Source organism: Anguilla anguilla, chromosome 16 (genome assembly GCF_013347855.1).
Source record: "Anguilla anguilla isolate fAngAng1 chromosome 16, fAngAng1.pri, whole genome shotgun sequence".
Classification (NCBI taxonomy): Eukaryota; Metazoa; Chordata; class Actinopteri; order Anguilliformes; family Anguillidae; genus Anguilla; species Anguilla anguilla.
This window is the reverse complement of record NC_049216.1, coordinates 17,471,196-17,496,045: the sequence shown is the minus strand read 5'-3', so window position 1 is coordinate 17,496,045 and position 24,850 is coordinate 17,471,196. Positions and strand designations below refer to the sequence as shown.

At 46.9% G+C, this 24,850-nt stretch overlaps 2 protein-coding genes across 7 annotated transcripts in view; one reads left to right on the top strand and one right to left on the bottom strand.

Annotated features, from left to right (window-relative positions):
- LOC118214770 (unconventional myosin-IXAa-like) overlaps window positions 1–15,891 on the top strand; it is a 163,179-nt gene extending 147,288 nt beyond the window's left edge. For 3 of the 5 annotated variants that reach the window (XM_035394975.1, XM_035394977.1, XM_035394973.1), the window contains 18 exons: window positions 1,660–1,763; window positions 1,996–2,126; window positions 2,577–2,794; window positions 2,964–3,080; window positions 3,342–3,530; window positions 3,665–3,712; window positions 4,316–4,427; window positions 4,670–4,731; window positions 5,009–5,201; window positions 5,330–5,458; window positions 5,569–5,674; window positions 5,932–6,063; window positions 6,581–6,704; window positions 7,685–7,738; window positions 8,850–8,867; window positions 10,198–10,400; window positions 11,332–11,474; window positions 11,809–15,891. In XM_035394975.1, the coding sequence (XP_035250866.1) occupies window positions 1,660–1,763; window positions 1,996–2,126; window positions 2,577–2,794; window positions 2,964–3,080; window positions 3,342–3,530; window positions 3,665–3,712; window positions 4,316–4,427; window positions 4,670–4,731; window positions 5,009–5,201; window positions 5,330–5,458; window positions 5,569–5,674; window positions 5,932–6,063; window positions 6,581–6,704; window positions 7,685–7,738; window positions 8,850–8,867; window positions 10,198–10,400; window positions 11,332–11,474; window positions 11,809–12,248 (2,523 nt within the window). In that variant the 3' untranslated portion in view covers window positions 12,249–15,891. The remainder of the gene's footprint in view (window positions 1–1,659; window positions 1,764–1,995; window positions 2,127–2,576; window positions 2,795–2,963; window positions 3,081–3,341; window positions 3,531–3,664; window positions 3,713–4,315; window positions 4,428–4,669; window positions 4,732–5,008; window positions 5,202–5,329; window positions 5,459–5,568; window positions 5,675–5,931; window positions 6,064–6,580; window positions 6,705–7,684; window positions 7,739–8,849; window positions 8,868–10,197; window positions 10,401–11,331; window positions 11,475–11,808) is intronic. The other 2 variants (XM_035394974.1, XM_035394976.1) reach the window with 2 other exon arrangements.
- A 940-nt stretch (window positions 15,892–16,831) lies between these two features.
- mpi (mannose phosphate isomerase) lies at window positions 16,832–23,832 on the bottom strand. 2 transcript variants are annotated; one of them, XM_035396790.1, is made up of 8 exons: window positions 23,676–23,832; window positions 22,836–22,963; window positions 21,684–21,884; window positions 21,436–21,577; window positions 20,375–20,554; window positions 19,634–19,807; window positions 19,095–19,303; window positions 16,832–18,745 (listed from the first exon to the last, which is right to left on the bottom strand). In XM_035396790.1, exons 1-8 carry the CDS (start codon window positions 23,689–23,691, stop codon window positions 18,527–18,529), a joined length of 1,269 nt encoding a protein of 422 aa, XP_035252681.1. In that variant the 5' UTR covers window positions 23,692–23,832; the 3' UTR covers window positions 16,832–18,526. The 2 variants fall into 2 exon arrangements, with proteins under 2 accessions (XP_035252681.1, XP_035252682.1); XM_035396791.1 differs by lacking the exon at window positions 23,676–23,832 and adding an exon at window positions 23,141–23,638.
- Window positions 23,833–24,850: the final 1,018 nt, after the last annotated feature.

Here is a 24,850-nt window from a genome sequence, read left to right as displayed (position 1 = left end):
ATTGTTAGATTGTTAGAAACAGTTCAGTTTGAAGGTAATAAAAATCGTCAGTTCCTACAACCAGGACATGGAAGGCTTGTTTCAGAGAAGCGTTTCCCCTGTGAGAGTCACTAGCCCACGTTAACACACTCTGCTGTAGATACTCTGTTCACTGCGCTAGTTTTCGAACGTCTCGGCAAGGCCGACGGGGTGGGGGTGGGATTTGGGGGGGGGGGGGGAGGAGCGGACAATGGCGTTCCTTTCTTCTGCCATTCATCACCAAGCCTGAGAGAGCGAAAGAGAGAGCAAGCCTCCTGCTTTCAGTCCCAGCCTGGTTAACCACCAATCATTGCATGCTGTAGCCTGTCACTGCCTTGTGGGGGCGCACTCGATCTCCTTCCTTTCCTCACCCTCAGGCCTGCGCACGGCCTGGGCCCAGCGGGCCCCTGAGCCACAGCGCCACGCTCACCCCAGCCTCGCCTCTGCGCGCTCATTCATCCATTTTTCACTTTCTGTTTTTCAGTGTTACTATGTAAATCAATGTTCATTTTTATAACTAAATGTGTCATAATCTGCTTCTGTAAGTATGTCCCTTTGTTGGTTAATTTATAACCCCCAGTATAAATAAAGCTGAGTTAGACATGATAACCCTTAATCCAGTGCTTTATATTCGGAGGCCTTAATTTTACTGACAATGCTACAATTAATGTCAAAGCTTCCAAGCCTGTTGTTTGTTTGAGCTTCCCTTATAGTTATTCAGCTGAGCCCCTAATTGTATACCTCCATCAGGTCTCTAGTCTTCTATGCCTGCCAGGAGGGCAGACCCGTGTTACCAGCACTGAATTCAGCACACTGCTCTGAATTCAGTGTCAAGACTCTGCTGAGTCTTTTTGCAGTGAAGTGGAATTTGAGTGTGTTTGTGTGAATGGGATTGGCAGTGACAGACCCCCGTTTACACTGTACAGATGAAGAGTGAAAGTACAGGTCCCCTGTGCATCTGTACCGCTCACTTAAGAGCATGTCATTGGCATGAAAAGGGTGCTTTAAGAACACATCCTGTGATATGCTGCCACCTAGAGGCAAATAATTGTTCTGCGTCTGTTCCCGCTGGAAAAGACCTCTTGTGCCCTTTGCAGACTTGCCAACTAAACAGTTCATAGTCATTGTGCAGTGCTTTCATGAGAAAGTGAGAATGCCTAAAGATGGTGTGTCTTTCAACATTAATTCCTTGACAGTTAATAGTTAAGTGGATAGTTTAGTAATAACCAGATAATTATTTTGTAACTGTATTTAACAGTACCATTTCACAGTAGAATTTCTCAGAGTTTGAGGACTCTGTCTGACTGTGATACAGCGCATCATAGATGCAGTATGTTTTGTGCGTAATCCCGTTTCCAGTGTGCTGAAGGTAATGTGCAGAGTAGTGAGCAGAACAGAGCGGAGGTGTTTTTGAGGTTAGGCACTGTGCCCGTTGAGGAGGTTCACCCTGAGCAGAGCTCTGAGAGACAGGGCTGACAGGCTGGCCGCCCTCACCGGACCCCGCCCTGGGGCGCTGGCCCCAGCCCCGGCCCCCGTCCATCCGGGGCCCCTCAGCGGGCCCCCTCCGCGTGCGCTCAGCTGTGAGAACGTTCCGGTGCTTCTGCCTGTTTTGACGTGCGTTGCCGTGCCTTGATGTTGCAGCCGTCCACGCACACGGGAGACCAGAAGAAGATGCACAAGGCCATGTCCTCCGGAGACCTGGGCAAGGTGGACTCCCTGAGGAAGACGTCTCACTCAGACGGAAGGTATGGAGACGGAAGGGCTCGTCTCTTCGCTGTCTGGCTACTGTCTCACTCAGTGTGGATTACTGAAGTAGATTTCCATAGATGTCCATTTTTATTACTGCTCCCATTGCAGTGTTTCTACTGTATCACCTTTTGTTTTGTCAGCTGAAAAGTATGAGTGTGATAAACAGGCAACTCTATTCAACTGCTACTACCAAGTTAGGCTGATTCTTAATGTGTGTGTTTCTGGCAGGGTGCGGGGGAAGATGCGCTTTTGGGGAAAGACGAAGCAGGGCGATAAGAAGGCCTCCAGAGAGAAGCTGGCCTGCGCTGGGGAGCTGCCGGAGGGAGATCTGGTGGACACCGGGATGAGCATCGGAGAGGGTGAGCTGCCACAGGGCCTGTGTGTGTGAGGGACACTACAGAGAGAGCAGGGTCAGGGCCTGTGTGTGTGAGGGACACTACAGAGAGAGCTCATCGCAGCTGTGCTGTCAGGGCCTGTGTGTGTGAGGGACACTACAGAGAGAGCTCATCTCAGCTGTGCTGTCAGGGCCTGTGTGTGTGAGGGACACTGTACAGAGAGAGCTCATCTCAGCTGTGCTGTCAGGGTCTGTGCATTGGTAATACTGAGTGAGCGAGAGAACTGTGTGAGATACTGAGTGAGCGAACGAGCGAGAGAGTGAGTAATGTGTGGGTGTGTGAGTGGATGTGTGGGTGACTGAGTGAGTAGATGTGTGAGTAAGTTAGTCAGTAGTTTTGTAAGTTAGTAAGTAGGTAGATGAGGCTGCGTGTGAGAAAGTGACCCTGTGCTGACCACAGCCCCTCTCCCAGCAGGACAGGAGCACATGTCGCCCCCCCGCAGCCCGGACCTGGCCACGGAGAGGGGGAAGGAGTTCAAGGAGAACAAGGAGCCGTCTCCGCGGGTGAAGCGGCGGCGGAGCGTGAAGATCAGCAGTGTGGCCCTGGAGCCGGCGCAGTGGCAGAACGACTCGCTGCAGATCCTCACCAGCGCCGCCGACTACAAGAGCATGAACGAGTTCCTCATGAAGAAGGTAGCGCAGGTTTCAGTCTGTGCAGGATGGGAGAGGAGGGCTAATCCACGCTTAAGGCTGCTCCCTGCATGAGTGATGCCCCTTCTTTCCTGAGCCCTCTCTATGACGTCTCAGTAGCAGACTTGGGGTTTGACGTAACACGAATCCTGGTTGTGTTTTTGTCCTGTAGATGAACGACCTGGATACTGAGGACAGTAAGAAGGACACCTTGGTGGACGTGGTGTTTAAGAAGGCGCTTAAGGAGTTCCGGTTGAACATTTTCAACTCCTACTCTACTGCTCTGGCCGTGAGTATCCCAGGGGCAGACGGCTGTTGTTTTCTGGGCTGCCATTTACACATTCAGAGACTAACAGTCAGAAGTGCCGACATGAATGTGGAGGCAACAAGCAGTGCAGGTGTCGTAACCAATAGAAACATAGTACAACATAGCTTTCAGTGCAATAGTGGGTGGATGAGGGGATTGGCAGGGTTGCACACCCTCTAGTGGTCCGTGAGTAGCTCTGTGCTGAGTCAGTGGCGCTCCTTTTCCCATGGGTCTCCTGGGCAGATGGACGACGGAAAGAGCATCCGCTACAAGGACCTGTACGCGCTGTTCGAGCAAATCCTGGAGAAGAACATGCGGCTGGAGCAGCGGGACTGGAGCGAGTCGCCCGTAAAGGTTTGGGTCAACACCTTCAAGGTCTTCCTGGACGAGTTCATGACCGAGTACAAGCCGCTGGACAGCTCGCTCAGCAGGGTGAGAGCCCGCTCTTTCTGCCCCCCCACCCCCCATTCCCCCCTACCCACGGGGCTTATACCCTGGACTCCGCCTTTCCAAGGGTGAAGACAACCTCACTCACTGCGTCCGTCTGTCCTTCCCTCCTCCCACAGGCACCCAAACCCGACCGCAAGAAGAGAAGGAAAAAGGACTCTGATATTGTGAGTATGACTACGCCCCTACCTGGCTTTCTCTGGGTGTTGTCTCTTAACATTCATTTTGAACTGAAGCACTCTACAATGTTCATCAGATTGTGAGTCTCTGTTGGTGCATGTGATGTTATCTTGAAGCCCACCAAATGCAGAAGTTATGAGGTGTGTGCAATGGTTGCCTTGGAGGTAGACCGTACAAATGGAGATATTAACGGGGCAAAAATGAAACTGAAGTATGTTTCCACTGACCCAGATACTGTCCATCCATCGAGATGTGTTTTCATGAGTTTTCTAGATGCCGTTAACCTTGACACAATGCTTTGGCGTACTGAGGTCTATTGTATCAAGGTGAACTGCTTCTAGAAAACTTGTCAAAACTATCTGTATGGATAGATAGTCCTCTGGGTAAGTGGAAACATACTCTCATCTCATTTGTGGGTGAATTGCTCCTTTAAATAGTGGTAGGTGGTTGTGAAGGCAGTAGCTGCCTTATTTGGAGAGAGACACTCCCGCTGACCCATACAGAGAGCACCTGTGCTGATTCAGGGGAGATATCAGCCCTCTGGGCTGTTGACTCGGTGAAGCTGAGCATCTTTTTCTCGCCCCCTGCAGGTGGAGGAGCACAATGGCCACATCTTCAAGTCCACGCAGTACAGCATTCCCACCTACTGCGAGTTCTGCTCCTCCCTCATCTGGATGATGGACAAGGCCTGTGTCTGCAAGCGTGAGTCTGTGTCTTCTGTGCCTCGAATGGCTCTAATGGCTCCACTCAGCTGAATTGTTTACCCCTCAGTCTGTAGCTGTGTTTGGGTATCCTGTGATGCTTTGGGACACTTTTCCTCCCTCACTCCCATGAGTCCACCGACAGGGAAGGGACAGCTGAAGCATTCTTGAAGGGCAGGTGGTTGGGACATGTGGTGGAGGTGTGTGTACAACAAGCCTTGACCATCTCTGTCCTCTCTCTAGTGTGCCGGTATGCCTGCCACAGGAAGTGCTGCTTGAAGATGACCACCAAGTGCAGTAAGAAGGTAAGGCCCCTCACCCAAAACAAGCAAAGCAGAATCAAAAGAAAGATTACACGTTTCATTTATTTTGGTTAATACTTGTCTTTTGGCCTCTACTAGGAACAACTCATTCTCAGTCAATCAATGTGTGTCTGCTGAAAATAATGTTTTGATTCATTGATTTAGTCACTGTGACTTTACATTGATTAGCTTCTAGTGTCCCGCATGGAGGCAAGGATTCTAAACCGGTGTCTGTCTGTCTGTCTGTCTTCCCTGTGTCCTGGCGTCTTCTGTGGAGCAGTACGACCCTGAGCTCTCCTCCAGACAGTTTGGGGTGGAGGTGTCCCGTCTGACCAACGATGAGAGGGCGGTGCCCCTGGTGGTTGAGAAGCTCATTAACTACATAGAGATGCACGGCCTGTACACGGAAGGCATTTACAGGAAATCCGGCTCCACCAATAAGATCAAGGAGCTGAAGCAGGGGTTGGACACAGGTATGCTGAGCATCATTGGTTTACATAGTAGTGACAGGATTGTCATCTGAAATGGTCTTGTAGCTTGAGGTGTGTGGTTTTGGTAATACTTTGCCTGATGTCTCTTTGCTGGTCCTCTCTTTCTTCAGACGTGAACAGCATGAACCTGGATGACTACAACATCCACGTCATTGCCAGTGTTTTTAAGCAGTGGTTGCGGGATTTGCCGAATCCGCTCATGACGTTTGAGCTGTATGAGGAGTTCCTTCGTGCTATGGGTAAGTCTCCTCTGGTGTACATGCCAGTGAATGCATGTAGCAGCTTGTGTAGTTTACCCAGCAGCAGCAGTGGCTAGCACGCGCCTGATTGTGTGATGCTGCGTCTCCAGGCTTGCAGGACAAGAAGGAGGTGATTCGAGGGGTGTACTCCGTGATTGACCAGCTCAGCAGAACACACCTCTGCACCCTGGAGCGGCTGGTCTTCCACCTGGTCAGGTGAGGGTCAGGGAGAGGCCTTTTCATTAGCAGGGATCTGTATGGCTGTGTGTTGTGTGTGTGTGCACGGTTGTGTGCTCTCTGTGTCTGTATGGCTGTGTGCTCTGTGTGTGTACGGTTGTGTGCTCTCTGTGTCTGTATGGCTGTGTGCTCTCTGTGTCTGTACGGTTGTGTGCTCTCTCTGTCTGTACAGCTGTGTGCTCTGTGTGTCTTTATGGCTGTGTGTGGCACTGACTGTTTCCCATGGTGCTTTTCAGGATCGCCCTGCAGGAGGAGACAAACCGCATGTCAGCCAACGCCCTGGCCATCGTCTTTGCCCCCTGCATCCTGCGCTGCCCTGACACCATCGACCCCCTGCAGAGCGTGCAGGACATCGGCAAGACCACCGCGTAAGAGAGCACTGCGCTGCCGACTGGCTGAACTGGGAGCCCTCCTCCTGCTCTGGAACTCTTTAACATTAGCCCTGACCAGCACTGTTAGTGCATTAGATTACAGCACTGTTAGTGCATTAGATTACAGCACTGTTAGTGCATTAGATTACAGCACTGTTAGTGCATTAGATTACAGCACTGTTAGTGCATTAGATTACAGCACTGTTAGTGCATTAGATTACAGCACTGTTAATGCATTAGATTACAGCACTGTTAGTGCATTAGATTACAGCACTGTTAGTGCATTAGATTACAGCACTGTTAGTGCATTAGATTACAACTGACCAACAGCACTCTTATCATAACAGTTTAGAACCGACTACGAACATTGTTTAATATTACAACTGACCACCAACACACTCTCTCTCCCTTTCTCTCTCTCACTCTTGCTCTCTCCCCCCATTCCTCCCTTTCTCTCACACCATTCCTCCCTCTCTCACTCTTGCTCTCTCTCCCCCCATTCCTCCCCTTCCAGGTGTGTGGAGCTGATCATCGGCGAGCAGATGAATAAATACAAGGCCAGGCTGAAGGACATCAACAGCTTGGAGTTTGCGGAGAACAAAGCCAAGAGCAGGCTGACTCTCATCCGCAGGTCCATGGTAAGGCTGTCTGGATGGGGGAGTGCTGAGGTGCCGCACACTGAGCGCGCTCAGATCTGCGAACAGCCCGCAGCTTAAGCCCCGCATTTATGACCCTGTCAGGCTATCAGCAGAGTGTAGTTTAAGCAGCTGCCACTGTAGAGGGCCCAGGTGCTTTAGATCTGTATCTTACGGTTTAACTCTTTAATCTTGATTGGACTGAAATTGTTGTCAATTACTAAGCAGATTTCCTCATCCAGGGTAATGTACATATGTTTGTAGGTATGTATGTAGCTCATGCATATATTTATGTAAATTGTTGAAAAGTATAGTTTGTGTAGGAAGCTCTGGGGATGTCAGCTTGCTGTTCTGTCAGTGCAGAACAAAGGTGTCCAGGAAACAGAATTCTCTATTTGCTCTCTTCATTTTGGGGTGCCCAGTTCTCTAACTGTAATTTCCTTTACTTGTGGCAGTAGTAACGCCCCTGCATCCCACTGCCTGCCCCACCCCATCACCCCCTCTCAGTGACCTGCACACCACACTCTCCCTGTGCTAAGATATCGCCGAGCAGGCCGACAGGGACAACGTCCTTTCTTCATTTCCTCCAAACTATTTTTATACCAGTGGTTACCTGGTGTTTGAATGTTGGGTGGAAGACATGCAGTTACCAGTATATTATATATATGTGTGTGTGTGGGTGTGTAGCTTCCCTTTAGAGCAGTTCACAGTATAGGATGTGTGCTAAAGGGAGAAAATTTAGTGTGTATTCTGCAAAGACACTGAGGATATTTGTGGACCTCACAAGTATCAGTGGAGATGTCCAACTTCAGACCGCATTGGGAAGGAGTGAGGACTTGTCCCTTCCCCTGTCCAGACTTGAGGATCCCTCGACTGTTGCTCTCTTCCATTCTTTCGATTTCCAGTAACTGCTGCTCTACACTAAGCCTGTTCTCTCCTCTCCCCACCCCCTCCCCCTCCCCCCCATTGCTCTCCTAATCCAGAAACCCGTACTAATCGCTGTTAGATTTATGAGCATAACCCGCAGTGCCATCCCGGTACGTATACTCCACGTGCCCCGCCCATCCTTCCTGTGACGCCGTCACCCATCACGCCCCCGCGTCCGCCGCCTCGCCCCGTCCTGTCCCGTCCTGTCCCGTCCCGTCCATGTGGATTCATGTGTCTCCTCCATCTTCACTCCACCCTCGCCGAGCCACGCCCTCTCTTGTCCCAACCCCCACCCCCGCAGTCTGTCCGCTGCTTTGGGCCCGCCCCTCTGTGCAGGGGCGTGACCCGCGGCCCGCGCTGGCCTGCAGCCATGAGCAGCCCTTACAGAGAGCCCCTGAGCGCATAAGCACAGGGTTTAGCATCACAATAACATGTGCGCTAATGATGAATGAATATCAGTACAATCCTGAGCGTGTTCAGCCAGCCTGCACACGGTGACTCAGCTATAATCCAGTCGCAGGCCTGTGCTACTGCAACAGCAGCATCTGAGCCGCGCTGCAGTTAGATACACTTCATCAGTGTCCAGCTCTCTCTTCTGTACTGTGATCTCTCAGAGTAGCTCCTGTGTCATTGTGAAACTCGTCTCTCTGTATAGGTAGTAGTCGTAATCGGTATATCTGATTTAGACATCTTTGGTCTGCATAATTGTCATATGGTTGTCTAATGACATCAGCTTTTTTGCTGTTCCTAATGGCAAAATCATTCTGATGGGTGACACCCTGGATCCAGGGCTGTGCACTTTTATCAAGCAGGGTACTGTCTGAGGCACACACCTCACCCAGGGAGGCCACAGCTGGGCCTTACCTGCAACCTTCTGGTAATGCCTCAGAAATATTTACTCATTAGTACAGCGCCTTGTTGCTCGGTTACTAATTTCATTAATGTGATGCAGGGTTTCTCTTTCCACCAGTAGTTTTCCAGTAGAGTGGACTAGCTAGGAGAAAAATAGTCAATTTGTTGTCAGATCATTGTGGGCACCATGTCACTGGGGTAACCCAGCATGCTCTCAGTGTGTGGGTAACGTGTCTCCATGCTGCAAGTCTGGTCTCCTTCCATCCAAACTCCACCGTGTGGTTGAGATTAGGGGCTCACCTCCATCTAACCCCACTAATGTTTGCTATTTTATTTCATTTCTTTGCTTTTCTGTTCTAAAACATGCAGCCCAGTGCCGCTAAGAAGGTAATACATGTGAAGCCCTGTCGCTGGTTTCCTGTAGTGATGGGACTGCATGAGGGTGATGTGGGAAGCATGTGTGGGGGCCTCAACCTGTGAAAACTCCACACCCCATCCTGTCAATCAGCTGAAAAAAAACTACACACTGCAACTTAAAATGATTCCCCATTGGCCAAATGAATATCCCTAACCCTCATGAAGAACAGAAGACTGTGGCCCTGTCATTACAGCCCGTGACCTTTTCTGTGGCAGTCTTTGGTCTTTTGTGTGAAGGGGTAAGCCTGGGTCACTTCAACACACTTTTGGACAGCATCGTCACAAATTTTAATGAGATTCGGCATGCATATTTAGTCTTATAAGACACCTCTGCAACTGAAATTACACTCTGATCCTTCTTAAGGGAGATTAACAAAGTTTGAGCAAATTGGTGTGACTCCATGACTTAACATCTATAGTATTGTAACAGCTACATTATTATAGGTCATAGCAATAGTTATTATATAATTTTAAAGGCCTTTTCCAGCTCTATCTTTTACGTACATAGTATGTTCACCTCCACTCCCGATACCTCTCCAGATAAGTAACAATATCTCGGCAATGACTCAAGAACCTAAAACCATAATTTATGGAGGTGTTGATGACATTATAGACTAAATTTGGTGAAAATTTGATAAATTTAGAATTATAGGGTTTTTTGCAAATAATTCACTCATAATTCTGTTACCTGTTGGGGTGAACATACAGTAATACATGGGGCAGCTGGACAAGACCTTTAAAATGATATAATAAGCATTTCTCTATGACTAACTTCGGTTCCAAGTGTTTTTTATAAGACCAAATATGCATGCCAAATCTCATTAAAATCTGTGATGATTCAGTTCAGAAGTATGTTGAATTTCCCTGGGCTTGCCCAAAGTTGCAATAAGCTCTGTTACTTAGAGGCTTGCTTTGTTTGACTGTTACATTTCATCTGTGTGATTTCATGCCTGACAGGTCAAATTAAAATGTTCTGTGTGATTTGCATCGTTCCCGCAGGGTCCTCATACGGCCAGGTGTTCAGTGTCACTTCGTTGAGGCATTCAGCATCGTAGTTAATACGAGGTCAGAGCAGGGTCAGGGTGTGAGGCATGGTATGTCTCAGGATCATGAACTATGTGATAGGAAAAAAGGAGTCTCAGAACATGAAGTAGATACTGAACACGCTGCCTGTTGTGCATCCCTGTGCTGCACATTATGACACCTGTATTCTGGTTTACTAGATCACAAATACATCTGTACAGAACAAGCATATAAACATAAAACTGTGTCTGTGTGTGTGTGTGTGTGCGTGCGGCAGGGTAAGGGGCGACTGCGCAGGACCAGCTACCACACGCCCTCGCCCCCCATCAGCCCGCGGTTGCCCTCGGTGACGGACGTGGTGGAGGAGAGCGCGGGTGAGGAGGTGGGCGGGGACCCCGAGCTGTCGGAGCAGCAGCAGGTGGCCATGCAGCAGGAGGAGAGGGTGCTGACCGAGCAGATCGAGAGCCTGCAGAAGGAGAAGTGAGTGCCACCGCTTCTGTGTGTTGGCTCTGTGTGTGACTGCAGGTCTGTGTGTGACTCTGTTAGGTCTGTGTGTGACTCCTGTTGGGTCTGTGTGTGACTCTGCAGGTCTGTGTGTGACTCCTGTTGGGTCTGTGTGTGACTCCTGTTGGGTCTGTGTGTGACTCTGCAGGTCTGTGTGTGACTCTGTTAGGTCTGTGTGTGACTCCTGTTAGGTCTGTGTGTGACTCCTGTTGGGTCTGTGTGTGACTCTGTTGGGTCTGTGTGTGACTCTGTTGGGTCTGTTTGTGACTGCGGATCTGTGTGTGACTCTGTTGGGTCTGTGTGTGACTCAGCGGGTCTGTGTGTGACTCTGTTGGGTCTGTGTGTGACTCTGTTGGGTCTGTGTGTGACTCTGTTGGGTCTGTTTGTGACTGCGGATCTGTGTGTGACTCTGTTGGGTCTGTGTGTGACTCAGCGGGTCTGTGTGTGACTCTGTTGGGTCTGTGTGTGACTCTGTTGGGTCTGTGTGTGACTCTGTTGGGTCTGTTTGTGACTCTGCGGATCTGTGTGTGACTCTGTTGGGTCTGTGTGTGACTCAGCGGGTCTGTGTGTGACTCTGTTGGGTCTGTGTGTGACTCAGCGGGGCTGTGTGTGACTCTGTTGGGTCTGTGTGTGACTCCTGTTGGGTCTGTGTGTGACTCAGCGGGGCTGTGTGTGACTCTGTTGGGTTTGTGTGTGACTCCTGTTGGGTCTGTGTGTGACTCTGTTGGGTCTGTGTGTGACTCTGTTAGGTCTGTGTGTGACTCCTGTTGGGTCTGTGTGTGACTCTGTTGGGTCTGTGTGTGACTCAGCGGGGCTGTGTGTGACTCCTGTTGGGTCTGTGTGTGACTCTGCGGGTCTGTGTGTGACTCAGCGGGGCTGTGTGTGACTCTGGGTTCTTTGTCTCCAGGGAGGAGCTGACCTTTGAGATTCTGACTCTGGAGCCCCGGGCCTCTGATGATGAGACCCTGGAGTCTGAGGCGTCCATCGGCACCGCGGACAGCTCCGAGAACCTCAACGTGGACTCTGAAGGAGCCACCTCCGACTTCTCTGGTGAGTGTGTGTGTGTATGTGAGGGCATGTGTGTGTGCATGTGTGTGTGCGTGTATGTGTGCTTATGTGTCTGTGTGTGTATGTGTATGCGTGTATGTGTGTGTGTGTATGCGTGTGTGTGTGTGTGTGTGTGTGTGAGGGTGTGTGTTGTGCGTGTGCGTGTGCGAGTGCGAGTGGGAGGGTGTGTGTTGTGCGTGTGCGAGTGCGAGTGGGAGGGTGTGTGTTGTGTGTGTATGTGTGTTGTGTGTATGTGTGTGTGTTGTGTGTGTATGCGTGTATGCGTGTGTGTTTGTGTGAGAGTATGTTCTCTGACCGCTCAGTGACTCTGTTTCAGAGAGAGCGCCGGCTCAGGCTGCCGCCCGGCCCAAGAAGTCTGAGGGGAAGAGCAGGAGGACCCTGAGGAGGCAGCCTGACTCCCTGGACTCGGTGGACTCCGCCTCCACCGTGTCCTCCGTCTCCTCCTCCTACCTGCAGCACTCCGGCGCCTCCGCCCGCCGCTTCCGCTTCCGGTCCAAGTCTCCGTCGGCGGGCCCGTACCGATCCAGCCCGCTCAGCGACAGCCTGGACGGGCCCGAGCCGGAGGCTGAGGACAGGCCCCAGTACAGCAGCCGCGGGACCTTTAACCCCGAGAAGGGCAGGCAGAAGCTGAAGACCAACAAGAGCTCCCCCCAGAGGCCGCGCGACCCCCCCGAGGCCAGCGGCCGCAAGAGGGAGCCCGACTTCGGCTCCCCCCAGCAGCTGGTACTGTACGGCAGCAACGAGTTCATGGTGTGAGAGGGAGCACCTACACCCCGTCCCGCACGCTCCTCCCCCCGCCACGCCCAGCCTCCACCCCCCTCCTCCCGCTCTCACCGCTCTTTCGGCATCCTCCCCTCCCTGTCCACGTGCGCGTGGAGCGGTGGAGACCCCGCGCGCCACCCCAGCTGGCAGGCTGGAGGGGGGGGGGGGCAAGGGAGGGGGGTCCCGCCTCGCCATTCGTGGCCCAGCTCTCCGTACTGTGGGGGGTGGGGTGGTGCCCCCACGGGCAGGCGGAGCCGGGAGGCGGAGAAAAGGGAAGACGGACGCTGGGAGGTGACCCGCCTGGAGCGAGAGACCCCCAGCAGCTGATGGGGCCTGTGGCTCCAGCTAAAGGAGAGAAGAAGCCGCCACACATCCGCCAACTGTTCAGACTGGCTGAACTGAAGCTAATGGACCGGCTGCGTTAAGGTTTACAGTACACAGCAGACCAGTGCAGCAGCATGCTCAATAATTACAACTTCGCTTTCTGTTTTTATGTTTGTTTTCTATCCCCCAACGTGATTTTAATAATGTGGAATATATAAAGCTATATAAATATATTAAGAACTATAAGAAGTGTATAAAGCCAGGACACCAGTGACTGTTGGGTAGTCGAATATTTATATCTGTCACTAGTCAAGAGTATTTTGTAGAGACATGTATGGGGTTGGCTTATGGTCATGTGTGTTTTTTGTTTTGTTTTGTTTTGTTTTTTTGTGAAAAACCACTTTGTGTGCAGTTTGTGCTGCTTTTTTTTGATGAAAACACGGCCATGAAAGGGACCAGCTTAGCTGGCGTCTCTCTGCCAGGGTGATCCCAGCTGAGTAACCGTCGTTGTGTAACCGCCACACTCACCGTCTGACCGCCATACTAAATGTAAGGTAATGCACGTAGTTAACCAAATGCCTTTTCCCCCACGCCCTTGTGTGGATATGTGTTTCTCTGAAACCCATTCTTTCTGTGAGACATCAGTGTTAAACTAAAAGTAACCAAACAAGGACTTGAATTTCTTTTATGTCTGTCTATTATTATTATTATTATTATTATTATTATTGTTATTATTATTATTATTAGTCAGATTATTATTGTCACAGTTGTTGTTGTTATAATTTGTAAGGTTGTAGCGGTTGAGTGCTAATGACAGCCCCTCTCCCTGGGGGAGGGATGAGGATGAGGATGTGGAAGTGGGGAGCAGTCTCTAGTCCCCTTGACGGCAGGCTCATTCAGGCCTTGACCGTCTGTGTGTTCCTCCCCGGAGAAAAGGGGCGTCCACAGTCAGGCCATAGCTGTCAGCAACCAGGTGCTGCCCAACCCGTATTCCCCGATGCTAAAGATCCCAAACCCAACCGAAGACGAGCCAGGCGCAGCTTTTCTATGAAGTGATGTTGTTCTCAATGGACCCTGGTTTGGCTGGCAGCCCAGAGTGGCTAGCTAGGTGTCTCCTGTGGGAGTGTATAGTGTGCGTTTCTGAAGAAAGCACGGGTATTTAAGCTAGGCTGGCACCTGGGCCTTCACCGTTGTTTTATTGTGTACTTAAAATGGGATCTGGGGTGACTCCGCTTGTGTCTGCAGAGCATTATTGTGTGGACAGGAGGTACAGTTTCATCCCCTGTTCTGGTTCTAAGTTGGTTGCTAATTGCTGGGTTAGTGTTTAGCGTCACCATTATCTCACTGGAACTCTATGCTCTGTCCTTCATGCTCATTCCTCGTGCCCTTTGCCCTCTTCTGAGCAGAACTGGGAAATGCAGGCAGGGTTCAGAGATTCTGGGGAGGCCTCAGCAAGCCCAGCAAGACTGTCGACCACCCTTGGACCAATCAAAAATGAGTTTTGAAAGTTGCCCTTCTCCTTTGTACTTAGAAGTAGAGAACGTTCTGGTGGACAGGTGTCAGAGATTTCAGAGCCATGGGCTGAATTAAACCCATCAAGCAGGACTGTGTGTATATTTAGGGGGCTTTCACCTGCAGCATGTCCCTCTGTGATCCACGGGCCCTCTTCCTGGCCCCCATCTGTTCTGGCTTGGCCCTTAGAGAGCCACTGGTGGTCCCTCCAAATTAGCATCCAGAAAATAATAAGTGTGTGCAACACATGTCTGTTCTGCTCTATTCAAGTTTAAATTAAGTAAAAACAATCCCTCCATCAGCTGCAGTGAGCCAAACTAACTTAAAGGAAACTGCATCTGGTATGCTGTTGCACACGCTAATTTAGAATGATTCAGGATGTATTCGTCAACTTTCACATTTGTAGACCATTTCCGAGTGGCACAAGTACAGCAGCTGTTCATGTGAAAGCACCCGAGTCTGCAGGTGAAACATCTCTGCAGGTTCACTGTCAAATGGAACTTGTATAAAGAGAGCTGCCGTCGCTGGTGCAGAGTGAACAAAACTCTGCTGAGCACACAGTGCGAAATGTACGTTAACATGGATACTCTTGACACAAGGAGCCATTTGGCTGTGTAGGATTGCCACCATTAGGATAAACCAAAGCTTTTATACGTTTCCCTGACATGGCTGCACATGTGATTCATGCCCTATGGCAGCCTGCTGAACAGAGAAATCAACCAGGGCCCTTTGGGGACACTGTGACTCAATGGCACATCAGAACTTTTACACGTGGATTTTTCCCCAGAACATTTCACCTTAGTTTCACTATATCCCACAGTCGGTCGAAATATAGGGTTTAAAGGTAACCGTCCTGGCTAGTATGTAATAAAAAAGCAGTTCACGGCATAGACCAGTATATATCCTCTATATAATGCTAACAGTATATTGTTGTCCTGCATTTTGAATTTATTAATTGGACCCTGCTTGAAAGGGGGGGGAAGTCCTGACCACTTGTCATACTCGTCCTTGGTAATCTCTGGGGGACAGTGGAAGCCTTAGTCACACACAGTTTTGTATTAAACACCTGCTTGCTGCTTGTGGCTCACGTCTGTCAATCACACACTGACTGCAGCATGGATTACACTCCGCTCTATGTAAAGACGAGTCAAAGTGTACTGTTTTTTGTTGTTATTGTTGTTCCTGTGGTCTCAGGCTACAACACTGTAGATTCACTCTTTGCAGTGCGAGGGGGGAGTACACTCCACCCCACTCAGCTGTAAGTAAGTGCTGTCTGCAGCCACCCTCTTCCCCCCCCCTGCTGGCGTGGGGGGTGGGGGCCCGGAGGGTGGCAAATAATCCGCCCAAAATTAGTTAAACACCTCCTACCTGCCTAATGAAAGCTGGCATCGGTTCCCAAAGGTTTGTCATTGTTCTTGGCATCCTGCAAAAGTGAATGTACTAATCACTGGAAAAGGCATGCTCTGCTATCTTATATATAGTAATTTATGATTATGCTAAGGAGTGTAAATTTGAATATGTACCTCTTGTAAAAAGGATATATTATCCTGTGTATGCTATATGTATGTATATGTATACATATACACATATGTATATGTATATGTATGTATTAGTAATCATGTTTATTGTTTTAACTGGCCACATCGCCTGTAAGATTGTGCAGAATGACCCAATCTGATTTGAGCTTTGTATTTCAGTGTGCGCTGTTCTGGACACAGTCGTATGTATAAAGTGCAATTTGTGTAATATTTCTTAAAAAAAAAAAAAAGAAAAACCTAAAAAAAATATATATATGTCTATGGCTGTACAAACAAGTTTATGAACAAATAATCATCCGCTTATTAAAAAGCAAACCTGGAACAAAATTGAGAGTAGAGCGTCAATCTTATTCATCTTGGGTTTTTTTTCATAGCACAAAATTTGGGTATTTGTGTAATGTTTCGTGTGATTTTATGATTTATAAATGTAGGACTATATCATTTAGCTTGTTTTGTGGTGCAGAGGTGAACCAGGTCTATAGTAATACACCTTTGCGAGCGTTTCACTGCTTAGCATTTACTAACATTAATGTGCATCTACTATCATTAGACCACTGTAGCCTGCTCTCCTTCCCTTAACAGTTCGACCTTAACAAGAATGTTTAGTAACAGTTTGTCATTTTGGTAAATGCTACAGTTTGCATTCATTACTCGTTTTTTCAAAAGTTTTTTCCAGAGATAAAATTGCCATTACTGTACTCATTCCATTCTGAAACAGAATTTATCAGCTATTTAAAATCTACCCAAGAAAATGGTACGGTTGTATTTCTGCCATGTCATGCTCTTTGTGTTGATGGTTGAAGGCTGACATTACCACCCATTAGATGGAGATGAGGGAGAGAAGCCCTGTGTGGACATAGCCGAGGACCCAGCCATCCACTCCCCTCTGCGCAGAGGTAATATACTGGAGAGGCACCATCGGTCGGACTCATTCACAGTACCAGTGCTGTACACACTGTAGCTCCCTACAAAATGCATATTTCTGAAGAATGAACAAAGCACAGTAAATTCTATATACTGCATGCCCCTACATCTCCCCTGTGCATCAGACAAACATCGTCAATGTTGGTGGTTTACCAGGTCAGGATTACTAGTGCAGCATTAATGTGGCAGTCACACAGGAACTCACTCCACAGTATCTCAAATGCATGCAAGAACACAGACTCCACTGCAACAGTTATGAGACTGAATCAGAACCACTAGTATTAGTGTAAGGATGTTTATTTGGATTCACTGCATTACATTACATATGTTCTCTTCACAGACCCATGCTATACTCAAAAATGCAGACTCATTCCAACGATGCATTTCCTTATTCAGTACCTGTGCAGACGTATGCATTCTCACATGGTCAAATGCCATCATTCAAACCTCAGGGGTATTTTTTTCAACACAACGGACATCAAGTCTCTCACGCATTGTGCTCAATTAACTGATTAGGGATGGGGATAACATATCCTCAAGTCATCTATATACTTTAGTGCTCTAGTGCAAATTATCTCAAAGTAACGCATCTATAGGTTGGAAAAAATACTCAGTAACATTGAATGGATAAAATAATGAGATGGATTCATTCAGTCTTCTTATGGAAATGTGTGGACACTTTGGGAAATTATCTGTGTTAAATGTCATGTTCCAAGTGTTATCACTGTAAACTTCATTTCATTAAAACACAACAGTACTCGCTCAACCCCACAACTGCTCTGTGGAAACTTCAGAAACGTCATGAGTCCAAAAAAGCTTGTTAACTTCAGGACATGTTTCAGGATTAATAAAATTCACAGTTCTAAAAACATAAGCCAAAGCCATCATAACGGAAAGCTCAGAGAACTGCATTTAACATTTCTTCATTTCACCATTTCTCTGTGATAATCCAGAGAAAGCTGGAGAACGCTTTTCCCTCATTTACACAGTATGACAGAATGAGTGTGTTTAATGCCTCGCAACTCGTCCACCAGGAAAATTCAAGGATATTTATTTCTGAACTAATCACAAGTCCTATATACACAGTGTGACGAACTCAATAACCAGTGTTTGTACATCCTTCTTTATGCCATACACCTGATGTTAACATTTAATAAAACACAAATATGTGCTGAAAAACAAGCTGGAAAACCGAATGAATGCCGTTAATTTGATAGGGTAAATTAAGATTTGTATGTTGTACTTGAACGAGAAGGAAGCACTTAATTAACCTGTACATTTCACAGCAGTTACATTTCAAAAATAATCTTATGTATTTGCAGCATACTGTTGACCATCAGTGTGTTGGATATCAGTGTGTAAGCATGCACAGGCACATGACCACTGGGTGAACCATAAATAATGCCAACTATGAGCGCTTATCTTGGTATTTCCACAAGTCATTATCAGGCAGAGAAAGGAAGTATGTGAGGGTTTTTGTCATTCATTCCTGTACAGTGAATGGAAATGTCTTTACCCCCAGCCTCCTCTTTGTGGGGAGGGGGAAGGGGGGGTGGGGGGTTGAGAAGAAATGCTGGTCAATCAGGAATACCTTGTTCTAAGCACCTATACAGAGAGATGTACGAGGAACAATGCTATACTAAGAAAATCTCAGAATACAGCTTTCGTGCTCACATAGCTGAATCCCTAGCAAACATAACCCTAAGGACCGGATGAATCACAGCAAGTTCACACTGAAAAACTGAATGTGCGTGCATATGTATTTATGTATGTGTGTGTGTGTGTGTGCGCATGTCTGTCTGGGTGTGTGTATCTGTGTAATATGTAATTTTGTAACATATGTGGAATACACTCTGTAATGACCATAGTGTGATGTTTAAAAGCCCAGGTTGCCTGGCCTTATGCTCTCCTTTCTGAACGGAAGCCAGGGGCATTCTGGGTACTGGACAGAGTGGTAGCACAGATGACAGGGCGCTATAAGAGGCAGCAGGCTCGGAACAGCGTCATGCCAGAGGGAGAGGTGATGTGCAGGGCCACGCTCTCATTGGCCGAGATGAAGAGCACTGAGCCCCGCCTCAGAGCCATGTCGGAGAGGGAACCGGCCGTGGTGGCGGTGGCCTCACCCTGCACCACCAGCAGGATGCCGGCACAGTCCACTGGAGCCACCGTGTACTGCTTCACCGAGCCAGGCACCTGAATCGCACACAGAGGGAGGGAGCGCATGCAGTGAACACAGAGACCCACACAGAGATTGAGTGAAGAGAGCCAGATACATTCACACAACCAAGACAGCAGCACAGAGTGAGCGAGAGAGATATTCACTGAACTCAAGCATCTGTAGAGAGAGAGAGGTTTTAACTGAAGCTAGGCACATGCAAAAAGCTACAGAGACTGGCTAAACCAGAGCAAAAGACTGGTCTGAGAAGAGACTGCTGAACGTGGTTGGCACAGGCACATTACACTGCACGCACAAATAATTGTTGGCATGCATATACTGTACATTATATACTGGTTATAACAACGAGTAGAAAAGACATTACACCTCTATCCTCATGACAGTGAAGTCTGGTACGGGGGGGTCATACAGGAAGACGCAGGGGTCCGATGGGTCCTGGACAGAGGGAAAGATTTTGCTGCTAGCAGGGGCGGGGCTGTAGTTGAGCATCTCGCATAGCGTGCTGACATCGATGAACTTGGGAGTCAGGCCCGCGCGCACTGTGTTGTCCGAGCAGGCCATGCATTCAATGCAGTCTGCACACCAAGCAGAGGAGAGAAAATGTAGCTGAGGAGCCACAGCATACGTACACATATCTCAATCTATTATTATGCATATAATCTCTTCATACGTCTGTTCTGTGCATTTATTTTAGTGGAAAATATACTAGTAAACAATAACAATAAGTCTAGTGCAAGCTGCTACCACCATACATCAGACAGCGATGTAGACTAAAACAGTCCATAATGTGCATTCTTGTAGTCTGATATGTGCCAAGCTGAATCTTGTATTTTTTAAGAATTTAAAAAAAGGTGTACTGCAGTTTCAAGAAAATATTAACTGCTTCTGAGATGTTGACCTCTAACCTCCAAATAGGTAGGCATGTGGTTCATTGGCACCCAGGAACATGGCCTCCCCCGGCTGAAGCATCACGCGGTTCAGGAAGTAGATGGAGAAGCACCCGATGTCACCAGGAAACTGTGAGTGTAGCCGTAGCAACAGTTCACCATTACTGCTTGATGTGTCCTTCCCTGCAGCCCCTGGATTGTTGAAGAACAACATGCCAAATATGTCTAACCTGTCACAGGGCCTTCTCAAAATTCCAAGTTAACATTACGTCTAATGCAAATAATCACTACAGTTTGTGTTACTAGACACTATAGAACAATAGGGGGAGAAGCACATTAATGGTTTCTTTTGTTAATGTCAATGAACCTTGATACTTCTCATTGTTTCAGTCTTACTGTTTTTTTTTGTCAGAGTAACCCCAAAACAGACCACTGTTATGCTTTACAATGTTTCCCATTTAAAAAAAAGAATCAAGAACACAGAGAACAAAACACATGAAACACATTTGTATAAAATATTGCCAGTGTCTGCAGTCCAATTTATGCCTATGCAGCCTCTTTATGTTTTTACCATCACCCAGGTAAATCAGAAACAGATAATGTCTAGACTGCATATCCCTTTTAGTGTTTGTTCTCATCAAAAGAAATAAGCCCCTACTTTTTCTTTTTAATATTAGAAAGGGAGGAAGACGACACTCATTTTCAAATGACATCCACCACTAATGCCACTACTGAGTTAATGTTCTGCACAGTGCTCACCTTCCTCAGACACCCTCTTCACCAGCATGTTGAGCTGGTCCACAAACACTTTCTTCTCGCAGTTCATCATCCTGGTGAAGCACTTTTTGAGGGCGAGCGACTGGCGGCCCGCGTCCCCCATGCTGCTCTGCAGCTCCTCCGCCGCCGCGTTGCCCACCAGGGCGTGGAACTCCGGCACGGCTGTCGCACGGAAACGGGGAGGTTAGGTACTCGGGAAAGCACAGGCCGAGCAGACAACCTGAGAACACCCAGCAGTGGCCTTTCATGCAAACACAGTGTTCCGTACCACCATATTTACTACAGGAATATGGAAAAATAATCAAATAAATAAGACAAAGGAGAGAGTGAGTGCATGATTGAGACTACTGTTCTTAGTTCCTGATATTAAGCGACTGAATTAGGTTTGTGCACCCAATGGATTTAACTCTTGTGAAGATTCCTATGGACAGAACACTTTCAGGTGGCTTTTGATCAGTCAACAGCCATTCTCTCTGTGACCCTATTTTAACTGCTGCAAAATGCTACGTTAAATAACCCTACACTGTCCGTGCTCCAGTGGTGTCAAACTCGTTGCCATGGAGGGCCGCGTGTATGCAGGTTTTCATTCCAGCCTCAGATCTTGATTATATAATTAGTTAAATTATTTGCTGAATTAGGGATGCAGGTTTGTGCACAATGGTGACCCGACGTCTATGGTGACCCGCATTGTCTAAATAAAAATTTTCTTATATTCTGTGCTTCAATGCAGTTAAACGCATATGGCTGAATGAGTAATTGGACTCAATTAAGGCAGCATTAATTGGTTGGAATGAAAACCTGCATACACACGGCCCTCCATGGCAAAGAGTTTGACACCACTGCTGTAGTCGATCAACCAGTGGAATAATTTCCTAGCATCAAAAGGCCAATTTCTTGAGAAAAATGTTGCTTTATCCCTCATTCTGGCCACGGATTTACAGTAATGTTAAATAAATCTGCGACATACTATTCATTCGCTGTAGCTTTAAATAAATAACGGTAGTCAAGGTGTTCAGATCTGAAATTTGTTATAAGGCACTCACATTTCAGAAATCCTATGATCTCTTCAACAGGTCGGAAGCCACACAGACCTTCAAAGGGTGTCAGAGCAATGGCCATCTCAGGCTTGTGGTTACTGTCAGGGTAGTGCTCAGGAAACTGAGCGTGTAGCCTGGCTGCCAAGTCCTTAGGACAACCATGAGCAACATACCATTAGCAAGCAAGATTACAAGTCATAACATCTTGTGACCTACAGTATTGCGTTATGCCATTTTTTGGTTCCCCAGCTTACCCTGTTAGGATGGGCCTGGATGGAAAGTGCATTGTTTACAGAAAGGACCTTGAAGAGAAAGGGCAGCTGGCCTTGGAAGGTGTCTTTGACCTTTGACCCCAAGCATCCAGGATAATCTGCTATCCACTGGCCCAGTGTCCGCTGTGATATCCTATTGTCTTTGATGAGAGCATCTCCTTTGGGGTGAGCACCCATCCACAGCTGAGAAACACCAGTGTTTAATTATTGGGTGAACAACAAGATTAAATCATATCCAAGGTTAAAGGGCTGTGAATAGCCACATTCTATATTCATTTCAGAAAATTAGCTGACAGACCCCAACGCAATACTTAAAAATACTGCCAACAGTTATTGGGGAAAAAGAATGACGGCTGCTCTATATTCTTCTGGGCGATGTCCCTATAATGAAATCGACGAACCCCTAAACCGAGCATGGTCAGCTTTGGCTGGTCAGCATGGACTGTCACTCAAAGCATAAACTTAATTTTGTTGCAAACATCCACGGTTGCCCTGTGGTGTAGCCCTATAAAGCAGCCTTTAGTCCCATTTAAAGTTTGTACTTTTATTCTTAGGTTATGGAAGGGTACTTAATGCTGTTTCAATTCCTTAACCAGTGAATACGAGAGCAGACAGCACTGACTCATGACCCTGAAATATTACACAAATGTCAACTGAGGTCTCAAACTTATAACGTCTATAAAAAGAATAACCCGTGATGTCTATCAGAACCAAACAGACACCCTCCCAGAATTGCAGAGGAGCTTGGCTTAAATACGCTCTCAAAAAGGATGATGTTAACAGCTAACAAACTTTTTGTGTTACCACTTTTGTGTTCATTTCTACACAATGTGTCAAAGTTACTACTTTCTGTTACAAATTTACAATTTATGTGTTACAAAGGAAGACTTTTTAACACTGACTGTTGAAAGTAACACAAAATGTGTTTTTACATGGTGTTTAAAAAAAATAACGCGTTTTGAGAGTGCACAACAATGCAATTAAAATTGATTGAGTTTCAATATCAACCTAAACAACAGCACATACGGTTTTGGATTGCAACAGACAGAAATTGTGAGACAACAGATTTATTTTTTCCACAGGAGTCTTAACCCATATGAAAATAAGTCACCTTTAGCCATCAAAAGATCTCACCTCAGCGTATGGTTGGTCATCTTCAATTACAGCCAGTGGGTCCCCTCCAAGAACAAGTTTAGCCACTTCACTGTTTAGCCCCACTTTTCCCCAAGCATATTTTTGAACCGCACATGCCAGTGGGAATACTGAAAAAACAAAGTTTATTATACATAAGGTAAACAAATGGGGCAGGTTAATCTTTCGAAACGAATGCAGAATCCTAAACTCGATATGACAAAAATGCAATACGGCAAGTCAAAAATAAATCAGTTAAGTGTAAGCTACATTACGTACTTGAAATGAGCGGCTCAAACCATACATACCATCGGAGATTCCGTTAAATATATTAACTCATATTTTCCATAAATTCGCTAGCAATGTCAAAGACACCTTGTTAAAGAAACATTGGACGCAGTTTTTGGACGTTCCCTTGTTGGTCATTCAACCCAGCCTTCCCTACCAAATCTGCTATGATCATTGAAACTACCGCATCTGGTCGAACTGTACCTATCCATGCAACGTTGAAGAAAAATTCCTTTATTTTAAGTAAATATACCCAATAAGCTAAATCGCTATCCTGTAATTTAATGTCGATTCGTATCAACTCACTATCAAACGGCTACTGAGCTGTCCGATTAAGCGATTCCCTCTAAAGCATACTGGAGATGTCACGTATGCCTAGCTAACCATCTAGCTAGCTTGCTGTTTCGCCGTTAATATAAAATCGCGATTTCCCAGTTTCTTTTCGTTTCAGACCCACGCTTGCGTTAGTCGTTACAGACCCCACGGCGTTGTCGTTACACTATAATCTGTTTGAGAATTTACAAATTATCGTACGGTACACAGAACCAGCCTGACCTTTCACTTCCTCCATGGTTGCAGCATCGGCGGAGTCGGACACGGATCTAATGACGTCACTACAAAACACTCCGAGGGCCGTTTCAGGTGTAGGGGAGAGCTAGGAAATAACTAACGGTTTTCGTATTTGGCTTAATTTCTGAAAACATTACTAGAGATAAACGAATCAATTAAAAAAATATATATAAACAACCTACATCCATTGGTTATGATTGCACACCACAATTAAATTTCTGGGACATACCATTCACAAGCAATCTGACCGATTTACCTAGAGTGAAATGTTGCATTTAACCGCGAGGTTGGGGTAAAAACTAACGCTGGGCGAAGTAGCTACACCTAACAGTCTTAATATCTGTAAAAGTTAAGGCAGGTCAATACAATTCCATGTTTCGATACAAACACTCTATATTTTCTTGTATTTTTTGATAACATGTATATGTTTTCTGTGGCCTACCTAGGCTATGTTGGTAAAAATCTATCGCAAGACTGTACATTATTTTCCGGTTACCGTCTAATTTGGCAATATCTCCCGAAATATTAATTGAACTCTCTTGGAGACAACGTTAGATTTTTACGCCACGTTAGGTTTTGCCCCGCTCTCCCCTATATGCAGCGATCATCTGACGGCTAGCTAAATTATTATTCATTATTGAATAACTATGTGACGAGTCAGTATGAATATGTTGCAACCGGTTGAATTTCACATTGTGAAATTACTTATTTGAATAATGTCTGATAGCCGCGGCAAACCAGAATGCTCACAGGACAGGCCAAACACTGACCAGGTATTTTACACTAAAACACTAGTAAATTAATAAATCCGGCGATCTCGGGGTGGGAATGGGAAATCCTATTACTGATGTACAATGTGGCTAATGAGTTATTTCACGTTATAAATAGCGATCTGACATAAATGTGTCAAAAATACGACTACAAGCACAATAAACTGAACGGTTAAAAAAAGAGGTGGGTACGAAAACCATATAAGATCTGCACAGGCTTAATTAGTATTCTGGCGTGGGATCAAAGGTAAATTGTGCCAACAAAACATAAAGCTGCGAAAACAGCGCAGATACCTCGGGCGTTTACAGCATAGACAATATATGTCTATGGTTTACAGGCCTTGAACCATAGAGCGTATTATGGGAACAACGAAATAAATTTTACACGTT

Bases quoted from the DNA above. Each gene is read 5' to 3' on its own strand.
- mpi (XM_035396790.1), bottom strand. The intron at 19,304-19,633 runs GTTAGAGGTCAA...CTTGGTGTGCAG, and splicing joins ACATGCCTACCTATTTGGAG to ACTGCATTGAATGCATGGCC. The intron at 18,746-19,094 runs GTGTAATGTCTT...TGTGCGATTCAG, and splicing joins TCACTGTCATGAGGATAGAG to GTGCCTGGCTCGGTGAAGCA.